This window comes from Berghia stephanieae, chromosome 4, assembly GCF_034508935.2.
Source record: "Berghia stephanieae isolate SIO BIC M18660-M18661 chromosome 4, UCSD_Bste_1.3, whole genome shotgun sequence".
NCBI classification, from domain to species: domain Eukaryota; kingdom Metazoa; phylum Mollusca; class Gastropoda; order Nudibranchia; family Aeolidiidae; genus Berghia; species Berghia stephanieae.
The window spans coordinates 10,119,806-10,139,805 of NC_088363.1; the positions used below are offsets into that span (position 1 = coordinate 10,119,806).

At 36.5% G+C, this 20,000-nt stretch overlaps 1 protein-coding gene across 3 annotated transcripts in view; it reads right to left on the minus strand.

The window, feature by feature from the left end:
- The window catches only part of LOC144970010 (short transient receptor potential channel 4-like), a 506,392-nt gene that overhangs the window by 76,558 nt on the left and 409,834 nt on the right, over positions 1-20,000 (minus strand). For all 3 annotated transcript variants that reach the window (XM_078909160.1, XM_078909159.1, XM_078909158.1), the window contains exon 3: positions 12,781-12,966. In XM_078909160.1, the coding sequence (XP_078765286.1) occupies positions 12,781-12,939 (159 nt within the window). In that variant the 5' untranslated portion in view covers positions 12,940-12,966. The remainder of the gene's footprint in view (positions 1-12,780; positions 12,967-20,000) is intronic.

Sequence of the window (20,000 nt, forward strand, 5' to 3'; positions counted from 1 at the left end):
TTCGGATACGTAACTAAGTAAGTAAGTAAGTAAGTACAAAAAAAAAAAAACTGATAGTAAACTATTTATTTCAAACATTGACAGTGGAAATCTTTATCCAAAACAGTCATCTTTCGAGTATCCGGTCTATTTGATATCCGGGTTTTTCAATAAACCGATCAGATGAGCTGGAGACGCATTAATTTGTTCAGTTCTATTTGTCCATGATTATTAATGGCTTGATGACCCGTCTGTCCTTGGTTCATGTAATCATTTAAAAAACCCACTGAAAACGAACGATTCATTTCGAACTTTGACTGCTGAGATATTACACATATAGGTCACCCTTAATTATCTAACATATTTGATATTAAACACCAAACACACAGTCAAACTATGTGTGCAACAACTGCGGTAGAGACTGCCATGCAAGGATTGGTCTGCTGAATCACATCCGTCGCTGCTCTCAACAGGACTGATGAGACCAAAGCCATACAGGACGCAAACCATCGTCTCTTGAGACGGAAGGATGCCTACTGCCTACTTGATATGGGGGATGTTTAAATAAACCGGACAAATGAACGAACTAGAGACGCATTAATTTGTCATGCTATATTTGTCCACGTCAATTCCCGGTGTGCTTACCCGTCTGTGTTTGATTTTCGTAATAAAAAATTAATAATAATCGATTCATCTAAAGCTTTAACGTGGGAGATGTTATACATGTGAGTCATCTTTCGAGTATCCAGTACATATTGATATCCCGGTGTTTCAATAACCCGGACAAATGAACGAAGTGGAGAACAATACGCTTCAACAGTCGTAACGTCACTTCCCTCGTAATGACGCATGGTAACTTATGAAATATTTCTCCGACGAGCATAAAATCGTATCCAAAGGAAAAAAAAAACATTATAAATCTGATCATGTTTTGACTTTTACACATTCTGATTACAAGACATATGAAAAGTTCTAGCCGGCACGAAGAATAAAAAGTACCGATATTCGTTGTTTAGAACCACGATGGCCGCCGTTGCTGGGCGGGCGACGTGACATCAGACTATTGAATCCCATTAATCTGTTATATTACCCGTCTGTATTTGATTTTTTTTTTTTTAAACTGATAATAAACCAATTATTTCAAACATTGACCGGGGAAATGTTTATTTATAAAACATTCATGTTTCTATTATCCAGTTCAATATGATATCCGAATGTTTCAATAATCCGGTCAGATGAACGAACCGGAGACAAGTTAATCTGTTGACTTTTATCTAATTTGCCCATGATAATTAATGGTTTGATTACCCGGATGTACGAATAACCAGGACGTGTCTCTGGGAATGAAGGTGATCGGGTTATTGGACAGTAACGTGATATTGTGGTATGAGATCACACTAGCCATCCGACTGATAGGACCCTAGTTCGAGTCCAGCTTCGGACGGTGAAACGTTGAGTCGTTGTAGAGGGCATTTTACTCACGACCTCTCATTGCGGCTATGTGGTCTAGTGGTATGACACTCGCTTTCGGATCGGATGGTCCTGGGTTCGAGCCTCGCGTTCGGCACATAGTTGAGTTCTTGGAAAAGGCTCTTTCCTCACATTCTCTCACCGTACTCAGGTGTAAAATGAGTACCTGGCCCTTAACAGCATTGTCTCTGTCCGAATCATTGCAATATCGCCTAACAGGCGTTATGTCCCGTCCTACATGTTAAATGTTGCTGTTGAACAGGGACCCCGTGTAACGCGCTTTGAGCACGTTTAGTGGATATTGGGCTATATACAAGTTCTATTTATTTCTTTATTTATTTATTATTGCACTCAGGTTTAAAATGTATATCTGGCTGAGATAATATTCTTTAGGTGTTAAATATTTCTGATGGGGGCGGAGGGGGGGGGGGGGGGCGGGGGCTTTTGTGAAGCGCTTTAAAAACATGGATGAAAATGTTGCAGCTAGAAGCTCGAGACAATAAATAACGGATTTAATTCGAAGCTTCGATTTCATCAACAAAAACAGATAAAGTTGACGTTTCGAATTGGCCCCTTTTCATCAAAGCATGATGAATGAAACTCACATCCTTCAGTATTTCATTCATCGTGTTTTGTTGATAGAGGGAAAACCAGAAATGTACACATTATCTAGTTTTGTTGATTAAATTGTAGCTTCAAATTTATTTCCTATTGTTACTTAAAATCATTACGTTTTAGTGGATATTTCCCTATATAAACGCTCAAACTTAATTTAGTGATGCATGGCTCTCTGAGTAAGAAACGTTGGAACATTTTCTAAAACATAAATAAATAAAATTACATCTTTTAACAACGACACCATTAATTCGATCCCGTCGCCTAGGCATTCCACGAAGGAATATTTGTAGACAATCCATCAAACAGGATGTCTGATGTCAACAGGAATCACCCATGTTGTCAAAAGTGAGCAAATTGGGCGTTAATAATATTGCCCAAAGAAAAAAAAACAACAAAGTGCCTGAAGCGGGGCTCGAACCCAGGACCTTACCGATCGCAGTGCAATGCCTTAACCATTCCGCCACTCCGACCCCCCCCCCCCCCCCCCACACACACACACATTTTTTCCTCATGTTATTGACACCGTGAAGAGTAAAGGATGACAGAAGTTCCCACACACAGTTGTAAATGATTTCCTGTTAGTGACCAAATTAAAGGACGAGTGGTGTAAGCCAACGTGTACATATATGCAGGTCTGACATCTGAACACATTTATGGTCCTAGTTTAACATTGTTGTCATGAACAAAATTCTGTGTCTTTTTTTTTTGGAGATTTCCGTTACAACTATAAGCCCATAAGAAATTGGATTATCAGACCTGCAAATATGTGCAAGTCGGTGTAAAAAATATTAACCAATTGTGACCCATCATCTCAAAACGGTATTATGGCGGAATGAACCATATGCCTCAAAGCCGAATTAGATGTAAAACTTGTAAAAAATATAAATTGTTGGCATTAGCACTCTAAAATATGATATCCATTCTCCTCAATAAAACATACAAACTCAACACAAGTCTGATATGTCTGGCTATGAATTCAATATTCAATATCTTAACCAACCCGACTTAATACCGTTTGGAGGCGAAGGGTCACAATTGATACGAGTTTTCCAACAGTATAAATGACTATTGCAAGGTCAATGAGTACAAGGATGAATCAAGGTCTGTACCACAGGAGTAGAGAAAAGTGGGTGGCTGTGAAATAGAGATTCTTTGAATATCATTCTGAACGAGATATACACAGTACTTGTTCGTAACATTGATAGAAAACACACACAAACACACACACTCACAAACACACACACGCAACACTCACTCACAAACGAACACACACACGCACACACACACACACATAAGTAGTCCTTCAGAGCCATTTGGCGTATAGAGCCGGAGTTTATTCCGGTTTCAATAGCGTGAAATGGACAATAGCAATTGGTTGCTACCCTTTGGATAGGACGATAGTCTATCGTAAAGATCTAACAGACCAAGCTACCCAACCACTGCAGGGTGAACGGGGGGTCGGAAAAAAATTTTTCGACCGTACCCGGGATCGTTCTCGGTCCCTTTGCTTGTGAAGCGAGTGCTCTAACAACTGAGCTATCTGGACCCTCAAATACACACGCATACACTAATGCTATTAGGAATAAGTAGTGGCGATTTGGACTAGTGGGATGACACTCGCTTTCGGTCCGAAAGGTCCAGGATTCGAATCACGCTCTGAGCAACGCGTTTTTCAGTTCTTGGAAATGGCTCTTTTACTCAAATTCTCACATCGTACTCAGGTATAAAATGAGTACCTAGCCATTTATAATCTTGTCGCTGTCTGAAAAAATATAGCTGTATTATCGCGAATTAGGCGTCATTCTCGTCCTACTTTTTAGTGTTGCTGCTAGCTTTGGATCCCTTGTAAAGCTCTTTGAGCACGTTTAGTGGATAATGCACTACATAAATGCTCAGGTATTGTGTGTGTGTGTGTGTGTGCGTGTGTGTATTTATGTTTTTTCTATCGGTTTAACTAACTCGTAGTGCTTTTCCTGCTGTTAAGTGTTGCTGATTGCTAGGGAACCCCTGTAAAGCGCTTTGAGCACATTTAGTGGATATTGCTCTATATAAATTCACAAGTATTTTTGTATGTATTGTGTGTATTTGAGTATGTCTGTTTCTCTATAAATTTAACGACCTCCTAGTGTTATTCCCGTTCAGAATGATTTTGCACGAATCTCTATTTCCCAGCCGTGGACACATTAAAGGCGTCTCGTCCTTTCATCTCAATGACTTCCTCCTAGAACGTCTTTGATGTCCATATATCTGGAAATCAAGGCCCAATCACCAACACAGCTGGATTTCCTCTGGGCAAGAATACACCAGATTAGGTAGGTCAGTCCAGCGTGTGTAGAAGAGGGGAAAATATTTGAGGGGTGGGGGGGGGGGGGGAGTGGCTCAGAGGTACGGTCTTTGCTACGTACCCGAAAGGTACAGAGTTCGATAACCAGCCGCTGCGCTGTGTGGCCTTGAGCAAGTCACCTCGTCATAGCTCGATTTGCGGCGCTGCACTGCGGCTGACGCCTGGGTTATTCCAGTCATCCCTTGGAATAGGCCCAGCGTGTGTAGAATAAGGAAAACAATAGGGGTCAGTTTCACCATAACATATTACCGTTTTGAGACGATGGTGACATATATCATGGTATAATCTTCTACGCTTACATCACAAACAAGTAGTCATTCAAGGCCATAATAGTAGGCCCATGGAGCCGGAGTTTATTCCGGTTTCTATAGCGTGAAATGGAACAATAACAATTGCTTGCTACCCTTTTGATAGGACGCTAGTCTATAGAAAAGTACTTTCCGACAGAACTATGAGACCCAACTACCGAAAAACTATTGGGTGGACCAGGAGAGGGGGAGGGGGGGGGGGGGTAAAAAAAATCGACTGCACCCGAAATCGATGTCTGTCACTTTGCTTGTGAAGCGAGTGCTCTACCAACTGAGCTATCGGTAACCCCGCTGACATCAGTAGGTGGAAGAAACTATTTGAAATGTGATATTTTGAAACGCAAGGTTGTTGTCCTAACGGCCTGTCTGCTTCACTTTGACCTTTAGACTCAAAATTCAAAATTAATATTTTTTTCTTCTCATTTAGCGAGAAATCTTCATATCTAGTTTGAATAATAAAAGAAAACCATTTTTTAAAACAAAATATTTTTTTTTTTAGAAATCAAAATGCTGATGTCCTAAACTGTGTGCCGCTATGTGGTCTAGTGGTATCACACTGGATTTCGGATTTGAAGGTACTGGGTTCAAACCTCGCTCGGCGCATAGTTGAGTCATTGGAAAAGACTTTTTACTTGTATTCTCTTACCGTATATAGGTGTATAATCAGTGCCTCGTCGTTGACAGTGCTATTTCTGTCAGACATTATAATTGTAATATCGCCTAACAGGCGTCATGTCTCATTCTCCGTGTTACTTGTTGTTGTTAGTCGGGGACTCTTCTGTCTGCCAGGAAAGTTTTTACAGGCTCTCACATTCAGACACATTTATATATTTCTCCCAATCTTCGTGTCAAAAAATCGCTTGAGTAAAATTTCTCCCCTTTTTATAAAAAGCGCGACCGCATCGTAACGGCGTATAGCAACTTCCTGAAATTTCATCACAAAGTAAAAAACAAAAGCAAAACTTGAATAGTGATGACAAACTATGCAAAAAACTAGATGTTTCTATCATTTCTAGAATTGAAGCTATTTTAATTCTTTATCGGGTGGTAAAAAAATAAAACTCAACCTGTATAAGAAAAAAAATATTTTTCATATCTATAAAAACTTGATATTGTAATGTAAAAGCTTATTTTGCTGAACAAAATGTGACCCCTCGCCTCAAAACGGTATTAAGTCGGGAAGTTTAAGATGCTGAAAATGGAATTTGTAGCCAAAGATATTAGTCTGACGTAGAGTGTCTATACTTTATAGAGGAGAATGAATATCATATTTTAGAATGCTAAATAGCAACAATTCAAATGTTTGACCAGTTAAGCTGGAATTTGACTTTTTAGCGTCTGGTTCATCCCGACATAATACCGTTTTGAGACGGAGGGTCACAAATTAGAATTAGATATAATATGTATTTATTGCTTTGAGGTTAAACATTGAATTTGTTTCTCGAAAAAATATCGGCAAGGAACGCGTTTAACTGTGGATAATAATAGAATTGTGATAGGAAACTCTTTGATCCCTAGTTTTCGATGATTGTGACACAATATGTCAATTTAAAAAGAAAAAAATAGAGCATTTTTATAGCGCAACATTGAATAAGCGTGCTCAAAGAGCTTTACACGGGTCCATAGCTAACAGCTACATTTAACAAATAGGACAAAACATGACGCTTGTTAGGCGATATTACATTTTTTTTCCAGCTAAACTCTAAACACACCGTTGTTGACGGCCATCTTCTCATTCTACACCCGAGTACGATTAGAAAACGTGTGTATAGAGCCTTTTCCACGGACTCAACTATGCGTCGTTCAGAGCGGGATTCGAACCCTGGACCTTCTGGTCCGAAGGCGAGTGTCATACCACAAGACAACATACTTACATACTTACTTACTTACTATCCAGCGTCGTCCTCATTGACGTTGGCTGCCAGCAATCTGCAATGACAAATATCTACCCATTCCTATCGTCCTATTGACGTTATCGTACAACTCTCTTCCATAAGAGATGAATTGAGTAGGAAAGTGCTAGAAGACAATAGAGAATAAAATATTTTCGCGGCGGTGATGGGGTTTGAACCTGCGACCTTATTGGTACGACAACTTCGACTGGCCGGTGAGAGCGTGGCTCTACAGTATTTATTCTCTATTGTCTTCTGGCACTTTTCTACTCACTTCATATCTTGTTGTTACCATCATAAGTGCCTGCTCCACTCACTTTTCTGAATTAAAAACTCTCTTCCATTCATCTTTGTCCATTCTAGAATATTTTATATAACTAAGCCTAAGTCTTCCTTTTATTCGTCTGTCCTCCATTTTCCCCTGTACCACATGTTTCATTAGAGTGCATGGGTTTCGGCATATGTGACCCCAAAAAAGGAGTTTTCTCCTTTTGATGACATTTAATTTTAGTAGTTCCGGCATGACTTCCAGTTCTTCCAAAATGCTGTTATTTGTTCTTCTTTCACTCCAGCTTATCCTCAGCATCCTTCTGTAAAAACACATTTGTGACCTATCGTGTTAAAAATGTAAGCATGTATGTCGGAACGAACAATATGCTTAAAAGCCGAATTTAATGTTAAACTGGTCTAAATATTAAATGTTGGCATTAACACCCTAAAATACCGTATCTATTTCCTTTAATAAATCGTTTAAAACTCAACACAAGTCTGATATGTCTGGCTTTAAATTCAAATTTCAACATCTTAACCAACCCGTCTTAACCCTCTCCTTACCAACTATAGGAAAATCGTCACATTCGTTACGATACAACCAACGTTTTTCTTATTCAAATTTCTTTTGTCCATCATACAATTTAAAAGAAAATGAACAGTGGGTTGTAGAGACTGTTTTGATAATGACATTATGTATCGCAAGAACTTACTGCTATTGTGTTTGAGTGATAAAAAATATATTTTGTGTTAGTTGGGGTGAATTTTTGGGGAAAATCCTGGAAATGGCTGGTAATGAGAGGGTTAATACCGTTTTGAGGCGAAGGGTCACATTTCCGCAGAGACAACGACGTGGCCACACATAGAATGATATATACTACGTCATTGCGGATTTTGGATGTCGGTTGGTCCATAAATACTCGGCAAATAATGGGTCCAGGTACGGCCTTATAAATAGCCCCAAGAGACCTGTGTGTGTGTGTGTGTGTCGTGTGTTGTGTGTGTGTGTGTGTGTGTGTGTGTGCTACAGTTCGCGTGATTGTTGGCGGCATTTGTTGGAAAATGGGACACAGGAATCCCCAAGGGTGAGTTATGTTGGTGTAATTAAACGTGAGTGTTATGGTAATGTATTGGGTATGAATGATGATAATGTAGTTATTTGTCTAAGGAATGTAGGGGCGGTAATAGAATAATGGAGCGAAAGGATATCAATAGGGATATTACTAAATGTCTTAACAATGACTTAATAAAATCGAAATGTATAGATAGTTCGGAGATGACGTCACTCAGGTCTTTGTTATTGATTTTTGCCATCCGCGTTTATAAGTAATGCTCACTGAACTGTATTAACCTGACTATAAACGTTCATGGTTACACACAGTTTTGTGTGTTGGTCCGTTATACTTCCGGATGGCAATGTTGTGAGTTTCTTAGCCAAGCGCATACTATCTATAGATTGCTCCTTTCCCGTGGTTTGAATTTTGAGTATGAAGTTACAAGCATTAAATTATCATCATGTAATTTTTTTCTTAAAATAAAAAAAAAATATTTAAATAGATTGAAAAATGAAATCTAAAAATAAATTTAAAATATATTGTAAAAAAGTAAACTAGCAGAATGAAGGCGGGTTTATAGATGTCTTTTTGTACCTTAGGTTTACTCTCTCCTTACCATCCAATTTGCCCCAAAATTTCACACCCATCCAACACAAAAATAGACTTTTCCTAATCAAACAAAAAAAGTAACAAGTGTATTCTATACAGAATGTTGTTCAGCAAAATGAACTCTACAACACAGTTTTTAGTATTTATATTTATAGCTGTAATCAAAGAATTTCTTTAAATTTTGTGATGTACAAAAGAAATCAGAATGAGAAAATTGTTGGTTGAATCGTAACGAATGTGATGATGGTCCTACGGTTGGTAAAGAGAGGGTTAAATAAACAAAGTGCCTGACATATCAGGGGGAAAAAAACCCCAAATAGTTAACAAATCTGGAGTTGACTTTCAGACTCTGCTTGTCCAGATAGAAAATGAATTAACACTGTCTTTTAATTTATTGGACAATTAATTTTGAATGTCCAAATATAATCTGAGTTTTTTAATGCAATCCAGTTATTCTTTCATAAGGCAACGTAGAAACTAATACTCCTCTTTAACTTACAAAACACATGAAGTGACGTTTTCAGTTCTTTAAAATGTCGTCATTATTTTTAGATTTCCATTATAACAATGAGCCCATAAGGATTTGAGTTATCAGACTTGGGATTGAGATAACTAATGGTAATTAGATTTCGAGAGGTAAGTCTAAAAATAGAAACTTCATCTAAAAATAGAAGCAAATCGATGTTCTTAGTGTCAGTACCAGATTATTTTAATCGGAATATTCTGTAAGAGCGGATATCTTTTAAATAAATAATCCATTCGATATTTGATGAAAATCGTGCAATTGTTTTTAAAAAATGTAATTCTATGTTCCCCCGGGGTTATGTGGTCTTGTGGTATGACACTCGATTTCGGATTAGAAGGTTCTGGGTTCGAGCCTCGTTTGCTCCGCGTATTGATAAGTCCTTGGAAAAGTCTCTTCACTCACATCTTCTCACCTTACTTAGGTGTAAAATGAGTACCTGGCTGTTAAAACGTTGTCTTTCTCCGAAAATAATTGTAATATCGCCTAACAGGTATCATGTCTCGTCCTACATGTTAAGTGTGGGACCTATTGTAAATTGTAAAGCGCTTTGAGCACGTTTAAATAAACGCTCAATTTGTTAAAAGTTGTCTTTAGACGCACGGCGCTTTTAATGTTTAATTTTGATATATTAAACCCCAGTACAAAAGCACATACAATAAAATTATAAAATTCCCTTTATTCATCCCCAAGGGGAAATTTGTCTCTAGAGTCTATTCCAAGGGAAGACTGGAATAACCCAGGCGTCAGCCACAGTGCAGCGCCGCAAATTGAGCTCGAGCGAGGTGACTAACTCAAGGCCACACAGCGCAGTGGCGGGTGAACTCGAACTCGGTACCTTTAGGGTACGAAGCAAAGACCGTACCGTTGAGCCACGCTGCCCCGTAAGTCACATTCCCATGACTTTTAACTAATCAGTGATAAACTTAAAGCATCATCACTTCAATTCACTCACCAATTTCATTCATGATAAACACAATCTAAGTCCCCATATCTCAATACTACAATTTTAATTTTTAATATACTCTATTTTGCCTAATCCAAAACATTAACCTCCATTTTTTTCTTCAAAACTGACTTCATGTGACTTAAGTACTTTTAGTACTGGGTTCTTCATTATAAATATTATCTTACACACGGTGAATAATCGTGTATAACATCAAAGCACTCAATTATTGTTTGTGTTATCTCCCTTTGTATTGTCTGTGACTCGCTTGTCATGGAAGTGAAAGTCAAAGAAAATCTTGTACCTAAGTTAAATTATTACCTAAAACCGATTTACTCTCTTCGTGGACAAGTGTAGTATCTAGTCTAGAGATCTTGTTACAACAGTTCAGTAATGTGAATGTCAGAAATAGATTATAAGGAACTAAAACTTAAACTTGAACATTTATATAGCGCAATTTGTGCGGGTATGTGGTCTTTCGGATCGGAAGGTCCTGGGTTCGAGCTTTGCTCGGAGCATAGTTGAGTCCTTTGAGAAGGCTGTTTACTCACATTCTGTTACCGTACTGTGATGTAAAATGATTACCTGTCCGTTAACCATGTTGTCTCTGTCCGTAAAAAATGTAATATATATATATATATATATATATATATATATATATATATACTATAATATTATATATATATATATATATATATATATATATATATATATATATCGCCTAACAGGCGTCATGTCCCATCCTACATGTTAAATGTTGCTGTTGTCCGGGGGTCCCGTGTAAAGTGATATGAGCACATTTAGTGGATATTGCTCTATATGATAGCTCAAGTTTTTAAAGAATTTTTAACCAAGTCGTTTCATCGATTAAGTGTTCCTATAAACGATAATCTTAATATCATCTACTATACAATATGAGATTGTTTGCTTCAAGGGGTAGCGTGGCCCAGCAGTACGATCTTTGCTTCGTACCCGAAATGTACCGAGTTCGATCAACGGCCGCTGCGCTGTGTAACCTTTGGCAAGTCACCTCGCCCTAGATCAATTTACTGCGCTGCACTGCGGCTGCCTGGGTTATTCCAGTCTTCCCTTGGAATTGACCCTAGAGACAAATTTCCCCTATGGGATGAATAAGGAGAATGTTATTTATTGTATCTTAATTTGTTCAAATTATTTACACACAACAAACACGACAGCACATCAGAATAATCAATAAGGACGAGACATAGATAGAAATAGCTGGATTGTAATGGCCCAGAAATAAGCTTCCACTCATTGCAGTCTCATGACCCTTCAGTAATTTGATTATTCAAGTTCATTTAACTCTAATTTCATCATTAGGCAGTAAATGCCTTGCCCTGGGAAAACACGTATTTAACAATTTGGCCAGGGAACTCGTAACAAACGACAATCATCTTGGAGGGAAAAAAAAACTCTTAAACCTGGGACTTCACGACAAACTTGACAAAATTAGGCAATAGTAGGCAAGAGATGTACCTATTGAGTCCTTTTTTTAAATTTACAAAACTAAATATAACAGCTCCGAAAAAGAACAAAATACCAAATACGAAACGTTTCGGCCTCAGAAAACCTTCTTCAGTCGGTAACAAAAACAATACAAATATTAATACATAATTTAAACTCCAGGCAAAGGTAGAAATGAATATAACACATCTTGTCGACAAGTAAGATATTTGAAATGAAACAATAAAAAACACTTGAGCTCTTTATATAACTCAATATCCACTAAACTAAATGTGTTTAAATGCTTTACAAAGGGTCCCTGACCAACAGGAACACGTAATATGTAGAACGAGACATGACGCCTGCTAGGCGATATTACATTTTTTTCCCAACAGCACAAAGCTGTTAACGGCCAGGCATTCCTTTTAGACCATAGTACGGTGAGAGAATGTGAGTAAAGATTACGTTTAGTAGAAATTGCTCTTTATCAATGTCATAGTTTATTCTCTATAACGTTATTTTATGTAGTTAAATGAACGTTTGAATCAGAAAGACTCCTCTTAACTCAGTTTGTTCTTTTTTTTTCTAAAATATCGTAATAATTATGTTTTCCCACAACTCTCCCTAAATAGTAACACGTAATGATATCATGTTTATAATAGTATTTTGTGAGGTCAGATTCAAAATCGTGAAGTTTCAGTAAAAATCAGATTCTTTCAAAAGAAGTATCATTTCCATGTTTTTGAAGCTGTCTTTTATTGACAGATGAGACAATAGTAATCGACTGAGGGGTAGAATAAATTATTTTTTACACTCTTGCCGTTTTGGACTTCGAACTTTATTCCCAACGTGTACTCGCAAGCTCGTGCAGTGAGTGGTTGGGAACACATCCGGAATTCCAAAAAGCAAAAGTTTAAGAATCGTATATTATTGTTTATTAATGTGCGGCTATGTAGTCTAGTGGTATGACACTCGATTTCTGGTCGGAAAGTCCTGGGGTCGAGCCCCCCCCCCCCCCCCCGCCCCCCTGGCGCATAGTTGAGTCCTTGGAAAAGCCTCTTTACTCACATTCTCTTACCGTCCTCGGGTAAAAATGAGTACCTGGTCATTAACAGCGATGTCTCTGTCCGAAAAGCATTGTAATATCGCCCAACAGGCGTCATGTCCCTTCCTACATGCTAAGTGTTAGTGTTGGCCAGGGACTCCTTTTAAAGCATTTTTGAGCGCGTTTAGTGGATATTGACCCTGTATAAGAGCTCATTTTAAAAATATTTCCTTTTTTATCAATGTGCACCAACTTACCCCCAGAAGATACTGTTTTTCCTCATTGGTGAGGTCGACCTCCTTCCTGTAACAGCCCATCCCGAGGAAGTCCTCCCCTGTCTCCATACCCAGTTCCTCCATCATGCGGGGGGCAGCGTTCAGGAGAGACTCGCGGTAGGCAAGGTACACTTTGTCCATTTTGATGACACCCCTGTCCCCTCACACCTGAAATGACATCCACATGAAATAGTCATGAACACAAGAGAAACAAAACACTTTCAAATTTTATTGGCAAGGTGTATATATTGTAAGGTCTGATAAGATTGTTATAATGGAAAATTTGCGTTGGTTTGAGAGTACTTCCATTACAACATTGAGCCCCACCATTTTGGGTTATGCGACCTGCAAATAAGTACACGTTTGTTATTGTACACCAGAAACCGCGGCAATTCCCTGTCCTCCATTTAAAGCCTCTTTGAAGACAGAGTACTTACTTTCAGTATTCTGTGAGTGATTCTATTGATTATACATACACACACACACACACACACACACACACATATATATATATATATATATATATATATATATATATATATATGTATATATATATATATATATATATATATATATATATATATATATACGAGCTTTGTATAAGCGCTTCCAAGCAATTTTTGTGGAAAAGGGTGCTTTATAAATTACGCATTATTATTATTATTATTATTATTATTATTATCATTGTTATTATTATTATTATTATTATTATTATTATTATTATTATTATTATTATTATTATTATTATTATTATTATTATTATTATTATTATTATTATTATTATTATTATTATTATCATTATTGTTATTATTATTGTTATTATTATTATTATTATTATTATTATTATTATTATTATTATTATTATTATTATTATTATTATTATTATTATTATTATTATTATTATCATTCTACATCAGTTTAAGTTTTCCAATTGCGCGTGTTATTGTTGATTCCACCTGTCGTTATATAAATACACAAATATTGAATGTCAAAACGGTGTCAAAATTACCGATGAATTTTGACGAAAGTGCCAGTGATAAAATTTTATCAAAATATTTTACTCTCTAATTGTTTCAAAACACGGAGAAATGTAAATCAAACAAAATGGCGGAGTGAAAAGAAGGTGGAGTAACGATCAAGTAGCTTGGATGGTCGTTGTCTTCGTTAAATATAGATAGAACGATGTTGACGTCACTAAGGTCTTTGTTATTGTTTTTTCACCATCCATGTTTATTAGTAATTCTCACTTATATTCTTTTTTGTTTATTCCATGAATGATTAATATAACATTAGTAAAGGCTTAAATTAATTTTGAAACCTTTAATTGTCTTTGAAATGAGAAATAACGAAGTCCCATGTTTGAGAAAAAAAATTTCTGTCAAGATGAAGATAATTTAAATCATTCGATATTTGAAGGACGAGTTTTCTGGTCAAATTTTTAAATACATGTTTGTTTTTTTTTCAGATACAGCAGTTAACTGGCTTATGGGAAAATGTGTGTGTTGCGCTTCTGGTCTTAGATTCATCATCATCAAGAATAGGATTCAATTGTCTGATGTCACGTAACGCCCAGCAACCAGCAACTTGGTTCTAAACAAAGAGAATCGGTACTTTTTATTCTTCATGCTGGCGAGCACTTTTTTACATGCCATGTGATAAAAATGTATAAAAATAAAAACATGATCAGATTTATAATGTTTTTCTCCTCTGGATACAATTTGATGCTCGTCGGAGAAGTATTTTATATTTATATATATTTTATTTTTGTAAAGCGCCTACAGCTCATATTACATGAGATGTTGGCGTGATATAAGTGTGCAGTATTATTATTATAATTCCATAAGGGCGTCCGCCATTTTTCCGATAGTTTAGAACCAGTTACTAAGTTACTATGCGAGGGAAGTGACGTCACGACTGTTGAACACTATTCTTTCTTCTGGAAAATCCATTTATTCTCCACACATCAACGGAGCCCGATCACATCTGGAATAGAAATATGCCACGGCTCGTTACATCCACGAACCGTCATCGTTAAGGCTTTGATGATTAGCAGCAGAGGTCAGAGGTCAGGTGTTGGTCAGCTGCCTGCTTCGTTTGGGCGTTTGTTCGTCGTCTTTATCTATCATAACATAACAGGGAGGAGTTCGGCAGATAGCTCAGTTGGTATAGTACTAGCTCCACACGCAATATGGACATGGATCGGTCCCGAGTGAAGTTGAGATTTATTCCTGAACCATTCCCAACCGCCCTGTCCAACAAGCAGTTACCCTCTCCTTCGCACCTACAGAATGATCTTTGTTAGAATAATAAGAATATAAAGTTGCTTTGTCGAGAGATTGTTTGAGTTTATAAAAGCAATTTTTCTGCTGGGTAAGCCTGCCATTTTGGGAAAATAGTAAAAAAGATCGGTAAGGAGAGAGTTAATGGGTAGCTGGGCCTGTTACATTTGGCGGAAAGTACTTTGTCGTAGACTAGTGTCCTATATCAGAAAAGTAGCAAACTATCCCTTCTGTCCGTTTCACGTCATAGAAACTGGGATAAACTCCGGCTCCATGAGCCTCTTGGCTCCGAAGAACATCTTTTTTCTTCTCTATTAATCATTAAATTCACATCGTTATTTCCACGGGTTTACTATACTGATCAATCTGAAATTAAAACAAAAAAACACGTTTATAAAATTTTAGCCAAAAAACTCGTCCTTTGTATTGAAATGACCCTCATCTTGTTCAAACTCCCAGACCTGACACATCATTAAAATCCGAGGTTTGAAAGTTTTTAGCAAAATGGTTTTAAAAATGTGTTTTTCTCATTACAACGAGAGATAATTTCAATGCAATTTAGAATTATTTAAATTTTCACAGCAGATCGTTCAGAAATAAACTCGTATGCTCTTTCTTTCTATATTTCTCTCACCACCAACCCCCTCTCTGTGTCTATCTATCAATCTATCTATCTATTTATTTATCTCTCTATCTATTTATCCATCTATCTATCTATCTATGTATCCACTCATCCATCCATCTATCTATCTATCTATTTATATATCTATTTTTCCTTCTATTTATCCATCTATCTATCCATTTAACTATCTATCTATCCATCTTCCTGTATATCTATCAATCTATCTATCTTTATCTCTCTTTCACGTCATATAAACCTTGTCTTTTCTCTATACGTAGTCGTAGTAGTAGTAGTAGTAGTAAGTAGTAGTTAGTAGTAGTAGTAGTAGTATAGTAGTAGTAGTAGTAGTAGTAGTATAGTAGTATAGTAGTAGTAGTAGTGTAGTGTAGTAGTAGTAGTAGTAGTAGTAGTATAGTAGTAGTAGTGTATAGTAGTAGTAGTAGTAGTAGTAGTAGTAGTAGTAGTAGTAGTAGTAGTAGTAGTAGTAGTAGTAGTAGGTAGTAGTAGTAGTAGTAGTAGTAGTAGTAGTAGTAGTAGTAGTAGTAGTAGTAGTAGTAGTAGTAGTAGTAGTAGTAGTAGTAGTAGTAGTAGTAGTAGTAGTAGTAGTAGTAGTAGTAGTAGTAGTAGTAGTAGTAGTAGTAGTAGTATAGTAGTAGTAGTAGTTATAGTAGTATATAGAGTAGTATAGTAGTATAGTAGTAGTTAGTAGTATAGTAGTAGTATAGTAGTAGTAGTAGTAAGTAGTAGTAGTATAGTAGTATAGTAGTATAGTAGTAGTAGTAGTAGTAGTAGTAGTAGTATAGTAGTAGTAGTAGTAGTAGTAGTAGTAGTAGTGTAGTAGTAGTAGTAGTAGTAGTTAGTAGTAGTAGTAGTAGTAGTAGTAGTAGTAGTAGTAGTAGTAGTAGTAGTAGTAGTAGTAGTAGTAGTAGTAGTAGTAGTAGTAGTAGTAGTAGTAGTAGTAGTAGTAGTAGTAGTAGTAGTAGTAGTACTAGATGTATGATTCCAGCTGTTTTATTGACTCTTACATGTAGCGGTTTCTTTCCATTCCATTCCGTTCTATATGTATAAGTTGGATATGTGGTTCGAATCGTATCTACTCGTATCATCAGTATAATTCTTGTATTATAAATCTGTGTTTGCCTTCATTTGATTTCCTCTAGATATATACCGTATAATCCTAATTTGATTTTAACTACCCAGTATTTTTTCTGAATTAATTTATACGGAAAACCATGACATAATGGCCTAATCACTATAGTTTGATAATGCCTTAGTACTCTCTCTCTCTCTCTCTCTCTCTCTCTCTCTCTCTCTCTCTGCCTCTCTCTCTCACACACACACACACACTCTCTCTCTCCACTCTCTCTCTGTCTCTCTCTCTGTCTCTCTCTCTCTCTTTCTCTCTCTCTCTGTTTCTCTCTCTATCTCTCTCTCACTCTCTCTCTCTCTCTCTCTCACACACACACACACACACACTCTCTCTCTCTCTCTCTCTCTCTCTCTCTCTCTCTCTCTCTCTCCTCGCCTCGAGATAATTACAAGTTTGGCCAGAAAGTAATCGACAGTTAAATATCGATAGATCTTTATTACCATAATCGTATCAAAAAATATCAAATCTGAAAATCTCTCAAAGTTTCTATGTTTGAGAGATTTTGACTATATGAGGGCGACGTGTACATATATCCATGCCTGACACCCGATCACAATTATGGGCCTAGTTTAACATTATTGTAATGGACAATATTTTGCGTCTTTATTATTACGAGTGTTTTAGCCAAAATTTTAAATACATGATTGTTTTTCAGAGAGTTGTAAAATAATACGTTTGTATTTTGTAACCCACCGGCTTTATCGGATTTTATATCGGGATGAACATCATGACGAAAAGGAAAAATAGTATTAAAATAATCATATATTTTTTATAACTCTTTGATATGATGATTCAGAGCCATTTGGCATATGGAGACGGAGTTTATCCGAGTTTCTTTGGAGTGAAATAGATAACAACAATTGCTTGCTATCCTTTGAGCAGGACGCTAGTCTATCGCAAAGTACTTTCCGTCATATCTAAATAGACCTAGCTACCCAATCACTGTTAGCTTGGTGGACAGGGAGGAAAGGAAAGAAGGAGAAGAAGAAGAAGAAGAAGAAGAAGAAGAAGAAGAAGAAGAAGAAGAAGAAGAAGAAGAAGAAGAAGAAGAAGAAGAAGAAGAAGAAGAAGAAGAAGAAGAAGAAGAAGAAGAAGAAGAAGAAGAAGAAGAAGAAGAAGAAGGAGAAGAAGAAGAAGAAGAAGAAGAAGAAGAAGAAGAAGAAGAAGAAGAAGAAGAAGAAGAAGAAGAAGAAGAAGAAGAAGAAGAAGAAGAAGAAGAAGCGGTTTGAGGACCAGAGAGTAAGAAAGAGTACAAGACCTGAAGTGGATTGTGAAGAGTCAAAGCAATAATGAGTCAAGTAGGACACACTTGAAGATGATTTGTTATAAAGAGACCCTTTAAGAGGTTTTCAAGATCAAGTCATATTCTAGTTGTAATAATGATGATGATGATGACAATGATGATGATGATGATGATGATGATGATGATGGTAATGATGATAATGATGATGATGGTGGTGATGATGATGATGATGATGGTAATGATGATAATGATGATAACAATAAAATAATAAAAATAATACTACACATAGTTACACTACATCTACGAACACACATTGGCACTACATCTACGTGTACACTACTTTTGCACTACTTTTACTGGTGCACAAAGTATTATGCAAATATCTACCCATTCCTGCTGTGTCCGCTCTTTCGTAACGTATTTATTGAGTGCTTGTACTCACGATGTGGAATTAAACTGTCAACTAGTTACCGGGATATAACGGGATGTGAACCGGTATTTATTTACAAGATATTATAATTAATTAATTATAATGCCTAACCAGTTAATATATGCATTCTGGAAACTCACGTATTAAGAAATTTGGCCAGAAAACTCGTCCTTCAAATATCGATCGATTTGAATGACTCTTATCATGGCAAAAGCTCTCAAACTTGGGACTTTATCCCTCTCCTTACCACCCATTCGTTACGATACAGCCAACATTTTTCTCATTCTAATTTCTTTTGTACATCATTATATTTGAAGAGAAATGTTTGCTATAGTTAAGTATATTAACACTGTGTTGAAGAGCTCGGTTAGCAAAAATATATATGTATAGCAAGAACTAACAACTTTTGTGTTTGAGTGAAAAAAAAAATATTTGTGTATAGATTGCGCGTGAAGTTTTGGAGACAATCCGGAAAATGGCCGGTAAGGAGAGAGTTACTAGAGGTTCCATGTTTGAAAGTTTTTCCCGAGATGAGAGTTCATTTAAATCGATCGATATTTGAAGGACGAGTTTTCTGGCCAATTTTGTAAATACGTGTTTTTCTAGAGTACGACAGTTTAACTGGATATAGACGTCTGGGTCTGGTGTTGTATATAACATAAACATGGGGTCGGTGAATAGACGTATTTGTTATAGTATCCGTTAATGGAATGAGATTAAATTTGCATTCCGTCTCGATACGAGATGAAGCGAGTTGGTAAAGCATTGCATGCACTGAGGTCTGCCATGTATGATGCGGCTATGCGATCTTGTAGTATGACACTCGCTTTCGGATAGGAAGGTCCTGGGTTCGAGCCTTGCTAGGCGCACAGTTTTGAGTCCTAGGAAAAGGCTCATTACTCACATTCTCTCATCGTACTCAAGTGTAAAATGAGTACATGGGAACGTTAACAGTGTTGTCTCTGTCCGAAAAAATTGTAATATCGCCTAACAGGCGTTATGTCTCGTCCTACATGTTAAGTGTTATTGTTGGCCATGGACCCCTTGTAAAGCGCTTTGAGCATGTTTCATGTTTATTGTATATTGCGCTTTATAAGATCTCAATTTAAAATGTAAGTCTAAGATATTGCTTTAAGATTTTATTAGTTTATCCAATTATTATTATAACAAACCAGACACGATATCAGATGGAGGAAATTAGCCACAGATGGACATTGGTTGTCATTTCATACTTTGTCTTCCTATTATTTCTACTGCTGTTTCTTGGTCAACTCTTTGAAAATTATATGTTTTCAGTTTACCCTTTAGATCGTATGTTGTTGTTATAAGATATTGTTTTATGATTTGTATTAGTTCATCCCTAATTATTATTATTATTATTATTATTATTATTATTATTATTATTATTATTATTATTATTATTATTATTATTATTATCATCATCATGATTATTATTATTATTATTATTATGATTATCA